Source organism: Schistocerca piceifrons, chromosome 1 (assembly GCF_021461385.2).
Source record: "Schistocerca piceifrons isolate TAMUIC-IGC-003096 chromosome 1, iqSchPice1.1, whole genome shotgun sequence".
Classification (NCBI taxonomy): Eukaryota; Metazoa; Arthropoda; class Insecta; order Orthoptera; family Acrididae; genus Schistocerca; species Schistocerca piceifrons.
In genome coordinates, this window is record NC_060138.1 from 834,754,723 (window position 1) to 834,771,644 (window position 16,922).

Sequence of the window (16,922 nt, forward strand, 5' to 3'; positions counted from 1 at the left end):
TGGCAAGATTTGGATGCCCACTACATATTACCACTGACCGCAGACGGCAATTTGAATCGGACCTGTTCTCACAGCTGGCCAAGTTTTGTAGTTACACCCACCATAAGACCACAAGTTATCACCCAGCAAGGAATGATCGAACACTGGCACCGTTGTTTGAAGGCCGCGCTGATGTGCCACAAAGAAACCTGGACAACCGCACTACCAGTGGTCTTGTTAGGCTTACGGACGACTTTCAAACCAGACCTGGGGTCGTCAGAGGCAGAACTGGTTTATGGAGAAACACTGCGCCTTCCTGGTGACTTTGTAGACGCTGATGCCACAGAGACAGTTGCTACTGGCCAGCCGGATTTCTTGCGACAATTGAGGGACCATGTATCAAAGATTCGCCCTCCGAAAGCCACACGTCATGGCAAGCCGCCCACTTTCGTGCACCAGGACCTGGAACAATGCCGTCACGTCATGCTCCGCACTGAGGGTGTTAAACCGCCTCTACAAGCTCCTTATTCTGGTCCATAGGAAGTGCTACGGCGCAGTGCCCACACCATGGATATCCTAGTGACCCGCAAAACCACGACTGTCGCGTTGAATCGGGTTAAACCTGCGTATGTTTTTCCTGACACCCCACTAGCGGCACCTCGTCGTAGGCATCCATCTACCGTTGTTCCAGACACTGACGCCACATCTCCGGCGCCGGCTCTTCAACATCCGCCGCCCAATGCAGCACAACATCTGCCTCCTGACGTTGTTCCTCCTCCTCCGACGAGGACGACCCGTTCTGGACGTCGGGTGCACTTTCCAGCGCGGTATCTCGACGCCGACGTTCCGCTTCCGCCCTGAGGGCTGATTCAAGCTCGCCGGTGTGTGTGTGTTTGTGTGCTGTGCGCGTGTGTCAGTGCAGTGCTGTGCGGTCGTAATTACTGTACATGACGTCAGTGTAGTTCCGCGCTCAGCCTCTAGAGGCGCTGTGTTTTCTAGCTTTTATATACGTTCTGTTTATTGTTATTATTCCTTGTTTTTTGAGTTAGTGAGTAGTTCCGTGCCTCCTGACTTGTGTGGACGAGTACTGTTTCCTCTCCTAACTACGGAAGTTTCCGAGGATTAAGGATCCTCTGTATAGGCCGGGAGCAAATTTTATAGCTCCGATCTGTCCATGCATGCCAGGCGTCGTCAGATACGCGTTCGCAATAAAGATATTGTTGCTCAACTGAAGGTCTTCATTCTTCTGAATCACGTTAAGCAAAGGTCGGACAGCCACCAGTTTAGCTGAACCCGACAACGTTAAAACCTGTGGGAAGCGGCTAAAAATGATCAATGATGTGGGGAAAAACGGAAAGGGAAATAAAGCAAAAGTTATTAGAACTAGCTGAAATGGTAGTTTAATAGGTGAAAGGAACTGTTTGTGAACTAGAAACGGTGGATTTTATAGCAGTGGTAGTGTTGAAAGCGGAAAAAAAATTTTTTGGTTATGGTTTGGAAGTGGGTTACGTATTATTGAGTATATATAGGCGGGATAAATTGTATAGTAGATTACGGTAAAAAGGAGAAGGTGAATACAAAGTGAACCTACTGGCAAAAACAGAAAGAGAAAATAAGACGACAGAAAGGATTTCGAAATGCAACAGTGACAATAACAAACGTAATTGTTGGGTTCAAATTAATGATATGAATATAATAGAGGGAAACATTCCACGTGGGAAAAATATATTTAAAAACAAAGATGATGTGACATACCATACGAAAGTGCTGGCAGGTCGATAGATACACAAACACATACATACACACAAAATTCAAGCTTTCGCAACCAATGGTTGCTTCGTCAGGAAAGAGGGAAGGAGAGGGAAAGATGAAAGGATGTGGGTTTTAAGGGAGAGGGTAAGGAGTCATTCCAATCCCGGGAGCGGAAAGACTTACCTTAGGGAGAAAAAAGGACAGGTATACACTCGCACACACACACACACATATCCATCTGCACATACACAGACACAAGCAGACATTTGTAAAGGCAAAGAGTTTGGGCAGAGATGTCAGTCGAGGCGGAAGTACAGAGGCAAAGATGTTGTTGAAAGACAGGTGAGGTATGAGTGGCGGCAACTTGAAATTAGCGGAGGTTGAGGCCTGGCGGATAACCAGAAGAGAGGATATACTGAAGGGCAAGTTCCCATCTCTGGAGTTCTGACAGGTTGGTGGTAGTGGGAAGTATCCAGATAACCCGGACAGTGTAGCACTGTGCCAAGATGTGCTGCCCGTGCACCAAGGCATGTTTAGCCACATGGTGATCCTCATTACCAACAAACACTGTCTGCCTGTGTCCATTCATGCGAATGGACAGTTTGTTGCTGGTCATTCCCACATAGATAGTTTCACAGTGTAGGCAGGTCAGTTGGTAAATCACGTGGGTGCTTTCACACGTGGCTCTGCCTTTGATCGTGTGCACCTTCTGGGTTACAGGACTGGAGTAGGTGGTGGTGGGAGGGTGCATTGGACAGGTTTTACACCAGGGGCGGTTACAATGGTAGGAGCCAGAGGGTAAGGAAGGTGGTTTAGGGATTTCATAGGGATGAACTAAGAGGTTACCAAGGTTAGGTGGACAGCGGAAAGACACTCTTGATGGAGTGGGGAGGATTTCATGAAGGATGGATCTCATTTCAGGGCAGGATTTGAGGAAGTCGTATCCCTGCTGGAGAGCCACATTCAGAGTCTGATCCAGTCCCGGAAAGTATCCTGTCACAAGTGGGGCACTTTTGTGGTACTTCTGTGGGAGGTTCTGGGTTTGAGGGGATGAGGAAGTGGCTCTGGTTATTTGCTTCTGTACCAGGTCAGGAGGGTAGTTGCGGGATGTGAAAGCTGTTTTCAGGTGGTTGGTGGAATGGTTCAGGGATTCCAGACTGGAGCAGATTCGTTTGCCACAAAGACCTAGGCTGTAGGGAAGGGACCGTTTGATGTGGAATGGGTGGCAGCTGTCATAATGGAGGTACTGTTGCTTGTTGGTGAAGCTGGCCATTGGACAGATGGAGGTCAACGTCAAGGAAAGTGGCATGGGATTTGGAGTAGAACCAGGTGAATCTGATGGAACCAAAGGAGATGAGGTTGGAGAGGAAATTCTGGAGTTCTTCTTCACTGTGAGTCCAGACCATGAAGATGTCATCAATAAATCTGTACCAAAGTTTGGGTTGGCAGGCCTGGATAACCAAGAAGGCTTCCTCTAAGCGACCCATGAATAGGTTGGCGTACGAGGGGGCCATCCTGGTACCCATGGCTGTTCCCTTTAATTGTTGGTATGTCTGGCCTTCAAAAGTGAAGAAGTTGTGGGTCAGGATGAAGCTGGCTAAGGTAATGAGGAAAGAGGTTTTAGGCAGGGTGGCAGGTGATCGGCGTCAAAGGAAGTGCTCCATCACACCGAGGTCCTGGACGTGCGGAATATTTGTGTATAAGGAAGTGGCATCAATATATATACATATACATATATATATATATATATATATATATATATATATATATATATATATATATATATATATATATATATATAAAAACAAAGATGATGGGACTTACCAAATGAAAGTGCTGGCAGGTCGACAGACACACAAACAAACACACAAAATTCAAGCTTTCGCACACACACACATATCCATCCACACATATACAGACACAAGCAGACATATATGTGTGGATGGATATGGGTGTGTGTGTGCGAGTGTATACCCGTCCTTTTTTCCCCCTAAGGTAAGTCTTTCCGCTCGCGGGATTGGAATGACTCCTTACCCTCTCCCTTAAAACCCACTTCCTTTCGTCTTTCCCTCTCCTTCCCTCTTTCCTGACGAAGCAACCGTTTGTTGCGAAAGCTAGAATTTTGTGTGTATGTTTGTGTTTGTTTGTGTGTCTGTCGACCTGCCAGTGCTTTCGTTTGGTAAGTCACATCATCTTTGTTTTTAGATATATTTTTCCCACGTGGAATGTTTCCCTCTAATATATATATATAATAGCAGCTGTGTTACTCCAAAATGTGAGTGGCAGCATAACCCAGTCACCTTCACTCTGATGTCCCAGCCTCCCACTGATGTCAAGTACTGGTATATGAGCTGGAGACCTTGGCTGTTCCATCCGGAGTGCAAAAATTGAAATTCTACCTTGAACACAAATTATTACAGCTGTAAATGTATAATCAGGTTTTGACTTGGGTGTTGGCTAGGCCCAGTAAAATACAAAGGATTGTCTGCTGGGCGGTTAGAATTTCCACCTTCCATTTTCACATACAGCATATCAGAGGTTCCGACAACCAAGTGGGTGATGCTCTCAGCCACATATTCCAACATGACTCAGAAGTAATCGAGACCCCAAAAGTTCCTCAGAAGTCGATATATGTTTCTGCTGTTCTGGGAGCGATCCCCGTGCTGTTTGGTAACTTACAAAAACAAGACAAGGGTGTGTGATTAAAACATGTCAAACAACAGCTCAGCAATGATAAACTGGTGCTGAGCTCTCCTAACAATGAAGGTCCCTTATGTCACCACACCTACTATAAGAGGAAGAATAGTATTTGTCTCCCAAACGTATTGATTCTAGCAGTTTTTAGATACTTTCCTCAATCTCTGTGTGAAGAACATCTCAGTGTTTACAAAACCATTATTGTATTAATGAATATTTAACTTGGTCAACTTGGAATGGTAATGTAAGGAAATTGGTTGACCAGTGACAAAAATGAAAATGGCAAAACATAATTCTATTGCCTGCAGGTACTGGGCAGAGAACCCAATGCATAAGCTGTTAATTGACTATTTGGTGACTTTACCTCACACTATAAGTAGTAACTGGTGCATATTGATGGTGGGTGACACATTTACTCATTTTGTTTGGTTGCTCCCAAGTAAATTCATGACAAGTGGGGCTACCGTTCAACGCCTGGTAAAAATATTTTTGGCTTTTGCGGCACCTAACGTTTTAGTATATGATAATGCATAAGCCTTTTTGTGCTAGCCATGTAGGTGGTTTTCTTTTAACACTGCTAATTCTCACTCCGTGAACAGTCCATATTGCCTGCAGCCATCACCCATGCAATGAGTTAATCATAACCTGAAGTACGCCCTGATTATTTTTCACCAGCAGTCTCAAGCCAATAGGATCAATCCATCAACTTGATTAATTTTACATTTAACATAGTTATGCACGAAACCAATAAGAGGACACTTGCCAAGCTGATGTTTTCATTTCCAGTTAACTCACTGATATCAAATCTGTTGTCAATAAATGACCTTCTTCCTGAGGGTATTAATCCCAGTTTCATCAAGACAAACTGGGAAGAGTTAGGGACAATATTCACCTTGCACACTGGAAAGTGGGCTGCCTCATTAAAGGTGGACAATGTGATTTATTAAAAAAAAAAAAAAATAAATAAAAAAAAAATAAATAAAAAAAAAAAAAAAATTGGGTACTGAATAAAGTAGGGCAGAAATTTATTCCAAAGATGCTCCCTTGCTTTGTGGGGTGATAAGATGTTGCCAGGGTGATTTCCCCAGTCAGTTTCCTGGCCCAGGACAGAGCCACTAATAGGCAGCTCCGGGCACATTTAAGTCAGCTAAAAATTAGCTATACTAATCAGTATGTTGAACCACAGATTGGCCCTTGAATGCCAGAGCCTGGTAACCATCACTACTCCCCTCCCCAGTGTTTTCCTTTGAGGGTGGGAGAACTGAGCCATGCTTGTGGTTATGTCAAGCCCTGTGCTTGAGGAACCACTTTGCCCAGCCCTTCTTAGCTACAGTTTTCTTGGCATGCCATGTGGCGTTGTCTGGGCAGCTCAGAAAGGGATTTAAGCACCTGTGCAGTTCGGAAGTGATCTGTTAGGATTTGACTGTTTTGATAGAACCTCATGTGGTGTCATGGTTAACACCTTGGAGACATTGCTCAAAATGTCTGTATGGTTGAGGTTTACTCTCGGGCCAAGTCTTTGCCTACTAGAAAGTTTCCCCTACCTGTGCGGTGAAGGGCTGTATTCTGAAGTTGGACTTCGGGCACATATCTGCTGTCTTGGCTGGTGGACATGACCACATACACTGTCCAGAGTTTGCTTTGGTGCGATAAAAAATGACTGTGGGAATTGTTTTTGTGGCATTAAGTGTTGGTCAGGATTTGAGAGACAATACTGTACCTGCCTAGCACCGTATCCCTGCTGATGAAACATCCATCAGTCAATGTTTTAATTCGTATGCTCAAGACCCTTCAGTTGCTGGAATTTTGTTACTCACAAAAGTGGTTGGCAATGCCCATGATCTGCCTAACAGACATGTACATTATTTTAAATGTCCTGTTTTCTGTGATTATGCGTATTAGTGAAATAGCAATTACTTTCAGCTGTTTCACAGCCAAGTGTGTAAAGCTGTAAAATTTTAATGCTAATTTTCTCATCTATGTGAGGGATACTTATTGGTGTAACAGTCTGTTTCATAGACGTGTGCTTTATGTCAGATTTTCTACTCATGATTGTGCAAACTAGTGAAATAACAGTTCCCTCTGTTTGCTTTTCAATTGTGTAAGTAGTTTTTTGTTTCCAGAATGAGATTTTCACTGATATGAAACTTCCTGGCAGATTAAGACCATGTGCCGGACCGAGATTCGAACTCGGGATATTTGCCTTTCACAGTGGAGCACTTGCCGGCGAAAGGCAGACTTCCCAAGTTCGAACTTGGCATACAGTTTTAATCTGCCAGGAAGTTTCAGCTTTTTGTTTTATTTTGTAAACATTTTTCCTATGTGTTTTGTTATTTGCTGACACATTATTTCCAGTGTCTGCTATTTGCCGACTTATATTACAGAAACTATTATTGGAGGAAAAATTTGAAACAAATGTGTGAATTCCTAAGGGACCAAACTGCAAAGATCATCAATCCCTAGACTTACGCACCACTTAAACTGCCTTAAACTAACTTATGCTAAGAACAACACACACACACCCATGCCCGAGGGAGAACTCGAACCTCTGGCAGGAGGGGCTGTGCAGCCGGTGACATGGCGCCTCTAACCATGTGGCCACTCTGCGCAGCAAAATTTGTTACATTTTTGGGTAGCATTTGCATGAGTAAGTGTGCCTATGTTGACTATTTTCAATGAAGGCCTTGTTGGTTGAAAGCTCACTTTCTGACAGTCTTTCTGTTGTGCCTATTTGTGACTCAGCATCTCTGCTATTTGGTGAGTAGTAACTATCCTCCTCATAATCTTGATTCATTTTGAAAAATTTAATTCCTTCAAACACAATGAGATGTGAATAATGGGTGCTCGATTTTTTATGTTTGTTGTCCTTTTCCTTCTTCTTCTTGCCTTATAGCCTCTGAAGGATAATAGGTAGACCCTTTACGTATTCCAGTTTCTTCCCCTCCTCCCAGAACCTCTCCATATTTTCATTCTCTCTCTCTCTCTCTCTCTCTCTTACTGAAAGATTTTCAAGTAGCCTCTTCTCATCTCCCCCACAGGTGACAGTACCTTTTTCCTGCATCCTTTTCTGTCTTTAATCTCAGCTGTAATAGTCAATGTGTACTTGCTTCTCCAGTTTTCCATCTCTGTCGCCTAGATCCCATTTCTGACCAATCATTTTGCAGTCCAATAGCCCATTTTGTCGCTGTCAGTCCTCTTGTCCTCCATTGTTTTCCAGACTCTTTTTGTCATTCTATCCATATTTACATCGTCACATGTTCAGCAAACCTTCCCCTTTGCAGTCTGACTTCTATTGGTATTGTCCTTCTGCCTCCAATACAGGTCTTCTCTTGGTCTTTGCATCTATCTCCCGCCACCTCTTTTACAGCCTTGTATTTTCCTTACTCTTTTTCTAGTTGCTATATGCCATTTTTTCCTAGGGTTATTGCCTCTCCTACATATCATATCATACTGCATTCCTCACCATTGACTTCTACTATCTGACCTTTTCTGTGTGAATGTGTTCTTGCACTAGATATATTAGTCTGTCATTGTTCCTGTTTCTTCCAGTTATTTACTCTCCCAGCTATTTAAATTTGTCCACTTTTTGCATGCTGCCTTCTGGTGTTTGTGGTATTCTATGCCTTTGTCTTGTAGGATTCCACAGCCCCACTCTTCTGGCTATCCTCCTTAGATTGTTGACTTATGTCTGTGTGTTCTTCTGACACACTGTCACCATGTCATCTACAACAGCCAGACAGTATACTTAGGCCCTACTGTCCTTTTTATCTTCCACATGCATTTTGTTATTCTCATTTTCTCGTTTATTGCTCTCCACTGTTGTATCACTTTGTCTAGAGCTACAGTGAAAAAAATTGGTGACACTTTGTGATGAAGCAAGCTGAGATATTTTTACTTCCCCTCTTGTTTTGCATTCTGCCTCCTTAAAATTCATTTTTTTTTCATTTTTGAATTAAGTACCATTAACATACGTGAACAGAATTTGCATTTTCATAAAAGAGAAAGACTGACCCTCAGTCTTAAAGTAAACAACATCAGATCTAATTTTGAGCCTAGTTTTATTTATGTAATTGATTTACTAATTTATTTTGACTATTACTAGTAAGTTTTTTTTGTTATAGGGCAAAATCAGTAATTGTTTCATAAATGTAAACATAGGTTCCCACAGGTGTTGTCACAGTCAATAAAATTCTTCTGGGTTTGTGGCCGCATTGTCATCTATAAAATGTGCTCATTCAGCAGTTAGCAATACACCATGAGTAGGGTGCCTTGCAACAGTCGCCGAAATGTCAGAATTTTACAGATGAAAATGCGGCCTCAAACAGAAGAATTTTATTGACAATTGTTTCTTAACTTAAATACTAGTGTGGACATATAAACAAATATAAATTCTATAATAATTATAACCATTTTGAAGACAAAATACTAGTAATCTTAGAGTACCTATTTAGCTCTATTTGTAAACATGTTAGCAAAACCAGCCCCCAATTTTCAGTTTCTGTCAAAAGTATTGTTTGCGTAATGATATTTGTTAATTTCATGATTTAAACAAATAATTTGGTCTAACTCTTGCAGTAGAAGAACCTGTTAAAAAGATGCAATTTTTTGATTAATTCTGTTAATTTAATGAGTTAAGTTTTAATTGTAATTTCTGTAAACTTAACTTTAAACAATGTGTAGTTTCAGTACCTATTATTGTGATAATATATAAGGGCCCGATTTTTGGTCATGAGACAGTCAGTCCATGGCTGAGTTTCAGACAAGAAACCTGTGTTGGTTAGAACAACAACGCTTCAACTTAACTGTGAAGTAAATGTTAGACAATTAGGCCATGTGTAAAAACAAAGACAGTGTGTGTGTTCCATATGTACCTTTCTATTCTTCAAGAACTGTGAATTATGTGGTTAAGTACTGCTTGTATATGTTCAATAGCAAACTATTGTAGCAGTATGTGGAGGTTTGCATGAAAATTATTAGTGGGGCTTATCGAAAGTTAAACAATAGCGCACTGGCTATATTAAATGTGTATATGGTGGGAGGGGGGCGAAAAGTGAAAGTAAACACACATGAAACGCAGTTGTGCATCTCTCAGTTACATCACTCAAAATAGTCAGTGTTTACTTTCAAACCCTATTTTTCAGCCAGTGTACCAACGCAGTACATCGACACTAAGGACAATCGAACAAAGAGATACATAAAGAAGGCGAACTGCTACAACTTCATCTCAATATTTGACACTGGTCTTGTTCTCAAACTCTTCTGTCGGTGTTCCTCTGACTCTTGCCTTTCGCTTTGTTTGTGTCAGAATTTCCATTATTATGGCAGTGTGTACACAAGACAGGTGGTGGGGTTATGTGCAGTGGCAATGAGCAGTGTACCATGTGATGTTCCAGCCAGTAAAGTAGTTCTGCTGTGTCTGTCTGTAGTGTGTGCATCGGAATGTGTACAGAGCATTTAACATTCATTTTCATATTAGTTTGGGTATGGTGAGATTACTTGGGCACTCTAGTGTTCATTGTGAGTGGTGAAGCAAATATGATGAGCATTACATTGTGAAGCAACAGAAAGTGTTTTCAAAGCATATAAATTTTGGCAGGCAGAGTTAGAAGCAGTAGTAGTACCCAGGTATAGCACTCATGCCTTCATTGCCAATTACCAGGTTAGGTGACAGCTCTATGCAGAACACATTATGCTGCCAGCTTCTTATGTGCAACCAGCTGTAGTTCTGGTGTAGTGCCATCAGTTTTTCTGTTGTTCAGAATTCTTCCCAAGAAAAAGCCTGTCAATGGAGTTATGTGCCTTTGTGAAGTCCATGGAGACCACTATCATTTTAAATATCTATTCTACACATCCCCTTCCGTTCATAAATATCTCTGACAGTCTCCAACTGTATTTTCTGTCTGTTCTAATCTCTTCAAGAGGAGTTCTGACAGCACCCTGCAACCAACCTCTAGCAGTGATATTCTTCTTTGATTGTTTGAATCCTCCTTGTCTCCCTCTTATCTACTAGCACAATGACGTTCTGCCATCCTTATGGTAACTTTTTTGTCCTCCAAATCTGCCAGATAACCTTAATCTTCCATCTCATGGCCTCCTAATTAACCATTTTGGCTGCGATCTCATCCGTTGGAAAGCAGTCAGTCAAGCTCGCTCACATTCACACTTCGAGATCATCTTAGAGTGGTTTGCAGTTCAGCAGTTTGTGAAACTGCAATGCAAATATCTTCCAGTTCTCTTTGCATTAATGGTAAGTTTACCCTCCTTATCTCTCACACACAGTTTCCTGCTTTACCTGTTTGTTATTCCCGAAAAGTCTCTACTGTTGTTTCACCTAAGTTGTTCTCATTCTTGTCCAGTTCTTCTTCATCCTACTAGATCCTCTATCTTCTGGTCCTCCTTGCTGTTCTGGCCATTTGCATCCTTACTCCTAGGTAAATCATTCTTATGTGTCCTTGCTGGTCCACATCTCTCCAGCAATTCTCTCACAATCCTTAAACCACCACCATCACCTGTTTTTCTTTTCTTCCTTTTCCTCTGGGTCAGCCTGCCCTATGTTGAGCTTCATGTCTTTTCTGTTCACTGTATCTTCATGTTTCTGGTTGCTCTAAAAATGTGTTTGTGGCTATCTACCTTGTCTGGAATCCAATGGCACTAGACTTCTGTAAGATATTGGTCTAATTATATTTTTGTGTTCTTCCTGACCTTGATGATCATGATTGTTTTTAGTGTTTATCAGACTGATTGCTACATGATCTATCTGGAATTTGGCAAGGCAACTGCATGGACTTACCTATGTCTGTCTTACTCAGTCCAGCCCTGAAGGGTTTCATCATCAACTGGTATTTGACATAGTTCGATATACCTTTCCCCCATTTTGTTTGTCATGTGTCATTTCTACATCTACATCCCCATTTTTGTTTGTCCCCTGTCAGTCTGGTTACTTACTTACTAACTTTTCCCTTATGTTAATTCCCCCTTCCAATCTGGGCATTATGAATATCTTCACTTGTCTGTGTGGTACACTTTTCAGTGTGTCATGTAGTTCCTCCCACAAACTGTCAATTACTTTGTTTTCTTTCCTGTTTCTGTCATTAATGGACACGTGACCATTTACTATTACACCTGCAACTGTTCACTCTGGTGCACCATTGTGAGAAATCGACAAGGGAGGGGGGAGGGAGAGAATTGGAATTCTGCAAGACATTCTACAGCATTAAAAATAGTAATGTTAATTGGACTGTCGTGGAAGCTTAACAGTTATTATGTGGTCCTCGCAAAGAGCTGCAAGTTTGACTCAACAAATGCTTCAAGATTTTTATTTTATAATCTTTATCAAAATGACTGATCAGTTAATTTTAACTGTAATTTTAAAAAAAATTTCTATCCCTTGGTAACATCATTTCAAACTGCGTATTAACTGTTTCAGTTGCTCTCCTTTTTTCTTCCTATAGTTCTTTTTCCACGGGGAATCTCTGTGCATGTGAATTTAATTATTGTTATTTATTAATTTTAATTTAATTTTTTCCTGTTTAGTGTCATATTTTCATCCATGTTATTGTATTCATTATTTTTATTCTTCATCTTGCTGGAATTTTGTTTCAGTTATAATCTCTTCTTTCATTTATATTTTTATATGGGTGATTTTGTGCACAGTGCAATAAGAATATACCTTTTAAATGTTGATATAAAGACTGTCATCCAAAAAAAAATGTACATCTTGTAACTAAAAATACATTTCTGACAATACTGCACAGTCAATATAAATAAATTATTTAATATTTTGTTTTTTAACTGATGAATCAGCATTTCCACATTTTTAAATATAAGGACAAATAAATAAAAATAATGAAATTCTCATGCACAAAGACTCCAAGTGAAAAAAGAATGATAGGAAAAAGAAACGAGAGCACATGAAACAGTCAATACACTGGTTAAAGTGACATGACACAGGAATAGAAATAAAGAAATTACATTTAAACAAGTTAATTGAATAAAAATAATGATCAAAGTGATTTTGATAAACATTGAAAAACAAAAAATTTGAAAAGATCTGGCAAAATTCGTCCCCACAACCTTCTGCATGCGAGGACTGCAAGAAAACCGTAACACTACAGCAACAGGCTAGTTAACGTTTACTGTTTTTAAAGCTGTAGAGCATCATGAGACATTTCGATACATTTTTTTGTCGATTACTTGCAAATGAGGGTCTACCAAAGTGAATGGCTGCAGGGTGTGATAGCTCTGACTAACCTGCATCATCGTATAAATGGTTTCAAAAAGTCGATCCCACCACTGAGGTCCACTCCTTGTCAGACTGCTAGCATTAATATCCTCTCTGACCAACTCTTAACTTCAGTTATGCCACCCTTGCATCTCTTGTCTACTACAAACCCCGTACCATAATATGTAGGTGTGCTGCTTTCCTCGCAGCAGCATGAAGCCTTCCAACTCCACTGCATCTGTGTCACCCTATCTTGTTCCTCACATGGCTAGTATCCTGATGCTTCTCTCTTCCATCTGATCTATTACCTGTTTGTACTTCTCTTTGTCATTGCCTGTACACTCTGAAAAGTCCTTTAAAATTTAATCTTTGTCGAGAATCTTGGGTGCTCCAACTCTTCTCTTAAAACACTTTTTTGCTGATCACCCTGAATCTGAATGCCTGCTTGTGTTGACCTTGGTTGATGGAAGTTTGTCTCCCTGGGGTAATCTCAAGTTGATTGAATAAACAGTTTATGAGCTAAAAGGAACATCTGCTGGGACAACTTGAGTCCATCCTGTTAGGACTCAAGTTGTTAGCCACAGAAACCGATGGCGTGGGGAAACCGATGCCATTTGCAGCCCCTCCTAACATGGAGCACACCAATCGAGGTGGTGCAGTGATTAGCATACTGGACTCTCATTCAGGAGGACAACAGTTCAAACCTGTATCCGGCCATCCTGATTTAGGCTTTCCATGATTTCCCTAAATCACTTCAGGCAAATGCTGGGATGTTTCCTTTGAAAGGGCATGGCTGACCTCCTTCCCCATCCATACCTAATCTGATGGGACTGATGACCTCGCTCTTAGATCCCCTCCCAAAAATCAACCAAGCAGCCAGCCAAGCAACCATGGAGCACAGATGTTATGTGGTATGTTTCAGCAACTCTTCCACTTTTTCTGCTATCAGGAACTCCAATTCCTCTAATTCCAAATTACTTCTCCAAATTTAATATTATTTACAATAAATATTTTATTTTGACAACTTCCATAAACAACTGTTCTGTAATTATTCACATTCAAAAAATGTTTTCGTTACAAAACATACATCTGGACAGAGGCGGTTGGATAATGAATGTCCAATTACACAATGCAACAAACAACAATTCAAATCATATAAACCATATGTTATATAATTCATCCAAACAAATGCAGCTCCACTGACATCGCATTCCATATTTTTCATGGCTCAGGTACTTCACGATTTCAGCAGAGGAACTGATTTCCATGCCCTGTAAAAATAAAAATACATAAAAATGACATTCAGCACACTGTGTAACATTAAACATAATAATTAACCACAAAAAATGTATCACATAAAAAAGTGCAACACGAAACTTCAAATAAGTGCGCGTGTTGCAATAAGACACCACGACCACGACCACCACTACTACTACTGTTGTTGTGGTGATAGTTTTCAATTTGAAGATTTGTTTGACGCAGCGCTCCATAACTACTGCAATCTACAGCCATTTCAACCTGCTTGCTGTTGTCAAGCTTTGGTCTCTCAAAAAATTTTTCTCCCACAAACTTGCTTTCATTACCAAACTGACCTTTTCTTGACGTTTCGGGATGTGTTCGAGCAATTAATCCATTTTTTTTACTCAAATTGTGCCACAAATTTATTCTCTCCCAAATTCATTTCAGTACATTTTCATTAGCTGTGGGATCTTCCACTCTGATCACCGTCGTTTTCATTCATCTACAGCACCACATATCTGAAGCATCTATCCTCTTCTTGTCTAACCTGTTTACTGCATAAGTTTCACTCCACAAAAGGCTACACTGCACATCAAAATCTTCAGAAAGGATTTCCTAAATTTTAAATTTATGTTCAATTATAACAAATTTCTCTTATTCAGGAAAGCTTTCCTTGCTGTTGCCAGTCTGCCTTTTACATCATTCCTATTTAGGCTATTTCTCTTATTTTGTTGCTCAAACAATAAAACCAATAATACTATTAGAGTCTCATTTCCTAATCTCATTCTCTCAACACATCCTGATTTCATTACCTTTTTATTTTTACTTTTTTTATGTTCATCCTATAACTTCTTTTCAAAACACTATTCAATCCAATCCGTTCACGACTGACACACTTCAATATAATCACAAACTGAAAAGTTTTTATTTTCTCTCCCTTATCTTTAATTCTCTTTCCAAGTTTCTCCTTATTTCCTTTACTGCTTGCTCGATATACAGACAATAAAATCAGGGACAGGCTACAACCCTGTCTCAGTCACTTCTCAGTTACTGCTTCCCTTCCTTGTCCTACGACTGTTATAACTGCCGTCTTGTGTTGTAAATAACGTGTCTCTTGTCCTCCTCCTTAGAGAACCAGCATTTGAAGCTGACTGCCGAACAATTCTACTGCGAGTAACATACACTGTGCTTAAGGACCAAGAAGATAAGATATGAGTAATTAGGGTTCATACTGAGGCATACAGACAGTCATTTTTTCCTCATTCTATATGTGAGTGGAACAGGGAAGGGAATGACTAGTAGTGGTACATGGTACCCTCCGCTATGCACCATGTGGTGGCTTGTGGAGTATCTACGTAGATGTAGATATACAAATGACAACTAGAAAAACAGACAAGTTACAGTATCACTTGCTTTGAGCTGATAGAATTTGTTATGGAACATGTACATGGGTTAACAAAAGAAGACATTTTCCGTGTTTGAAAGACTGGAAGTGCATTAAAAGTGTATAGCTCTACGAAATTAAAATAGCGGTGTTTTAACAATTTAACTTCCAAAAAATTATTTTCATCTGCCCACAGTTGATCTGTCAGACACACTATAACAGCTTGCCACATGAACACAACACAAAATCATCATTAATACACCTTTCTGCATAACTAATACTTCATGTCCAATATTACTACTGAGAAAATAATACTCCACAGAACATTAATGAGAGCATATTGTCAAATCAGTTACTGTAAGTAAAAGCTGCTAAGCTTTAAGAAATGCAACAGTTAAGTGATTGTCAATTCATGTTTTTTTCATATCATTTCCCTCCTGTTTTGTAGTTATTGGTGGAGCTGTATTCTACATAGTACAGATGAGCTCTTTGTTAGGAACCACTCAAGTTTTATGAGAACATCACTCTACAATATCTCTATTTTATCTTCTCACACTTACACTGATTAACAACATACAGACTAAGCAAGCAACAACAGACAGTATACAAGTGTAATGGCGTCTTGATACATTCATGTACCAGAGAATGAAAAAAAGTGGGGGGCCTCCAGTCACAAATACTTACTTCAGACTGTCATTGTGAGTTTTGTACTCTAATATTGTGGTTGGAGGAAGATTCAACACCCTTTTTAAAGTATCTCTTATCCGACCTGTTGTAACTGCATCCGAAGCTGTTTTATTCCAAATGGATATAATATCTTCCTGTAACATGAATAGAAAACTAGAACGATCAGGTAAATTTATATCACAGACAGTATAAGAATTTAAGTTACTCAGACATTTAGCAATTTCACGTAAACAAATCTGCAAAACAGCATTAATTGTAAACAGTGTACAGACCTTAAAGTTAAATGAAAAAATTATTACTATGACAAACTAATGTAGCAGCTTTTGTAAAACAGCAGTCTACTGCTATTACACACTACAGTGTTTATATTTCAGGAAACTACTTTTGTTATATTATTGTTTGCACAGTAATTTACGAGTGGTATCCGATTGGAATTAATACAGTTAGTGGAAACACATTAACAGAACTGTTACACAAACAAAGGAAGTGCATAGTTGTACCACAGCAATGCAAAAGACACTTTAATATGCAACTCATAGATCCTGAACTCACAACTATTTCGCAACCAATGGTTGCTTCATCAGGAAAGAGGGAAGGAGAGGGAAAGACGAAAGGATGTGGGTTTTAAGGGAGAGGGTAAGGAGTCATTCCAATCCCGGGAGCGGAAAGACTTACCTTAGTGGGAAAAAAGGACCCCCCCCCCCACACACACACACACATATCCACGAGTGTATACCTGTCCTTTTTTCCAGGTAAGTCTTTCCGCTCCCGGGATTGGAATGACTCCTTACCCTCTCCTTTAAAACCCACATCCTTTCGTCTTTCCCTCTCCTTCCCTCTTTCCTGATGAAGCAACCGTTCGTTGCGAAAGCTTGAATTTTGTGTGTATGTTTGTGTATCTATCAACATGCCAGCGCTTTCGTTTGGTAAGTCACATCATCTTTGTTTTTAGATATATTTTTC

At 40.3% G+C, this 16,922-nt stretch overlaps 1 protein-coding gene across 2 annotated transcripts in view; it reads right to left on the minus strand.

Moving 5' to 3' along the window:
- Positions 1 to 13,674: 13,674 nt before the first annotated feature.
- The window catches only part of LOC124714699 (eukaryotic translation initiation factor 4E type 2-like), a 48,492-nt gene continuing 45,244 nt past the window's right edge, over positions 13,675 to 16,922 (minus strand). For both annotated transcript variants that reach the window (XM_047243045.1, XM_047243043.1), the window contains exons 5-6: positions 15,957 to 16,093; positions 13,675 to 13,920 (exon numbers count right to left, since the gene is read on the minus strand). In XM_047243045.1, the coding sequence (XP_047099001.1) occupies positions 13,887 to 13,920; positions 15,957 to 16,093 (171 nt within the window). In that variant the 3' untranslated portion in view covers positions 13,675 to 13,886. The remainder of the gene's footprint in view (positions 13,921 to 15,956; positions 16,094 to 16,922) is intronic.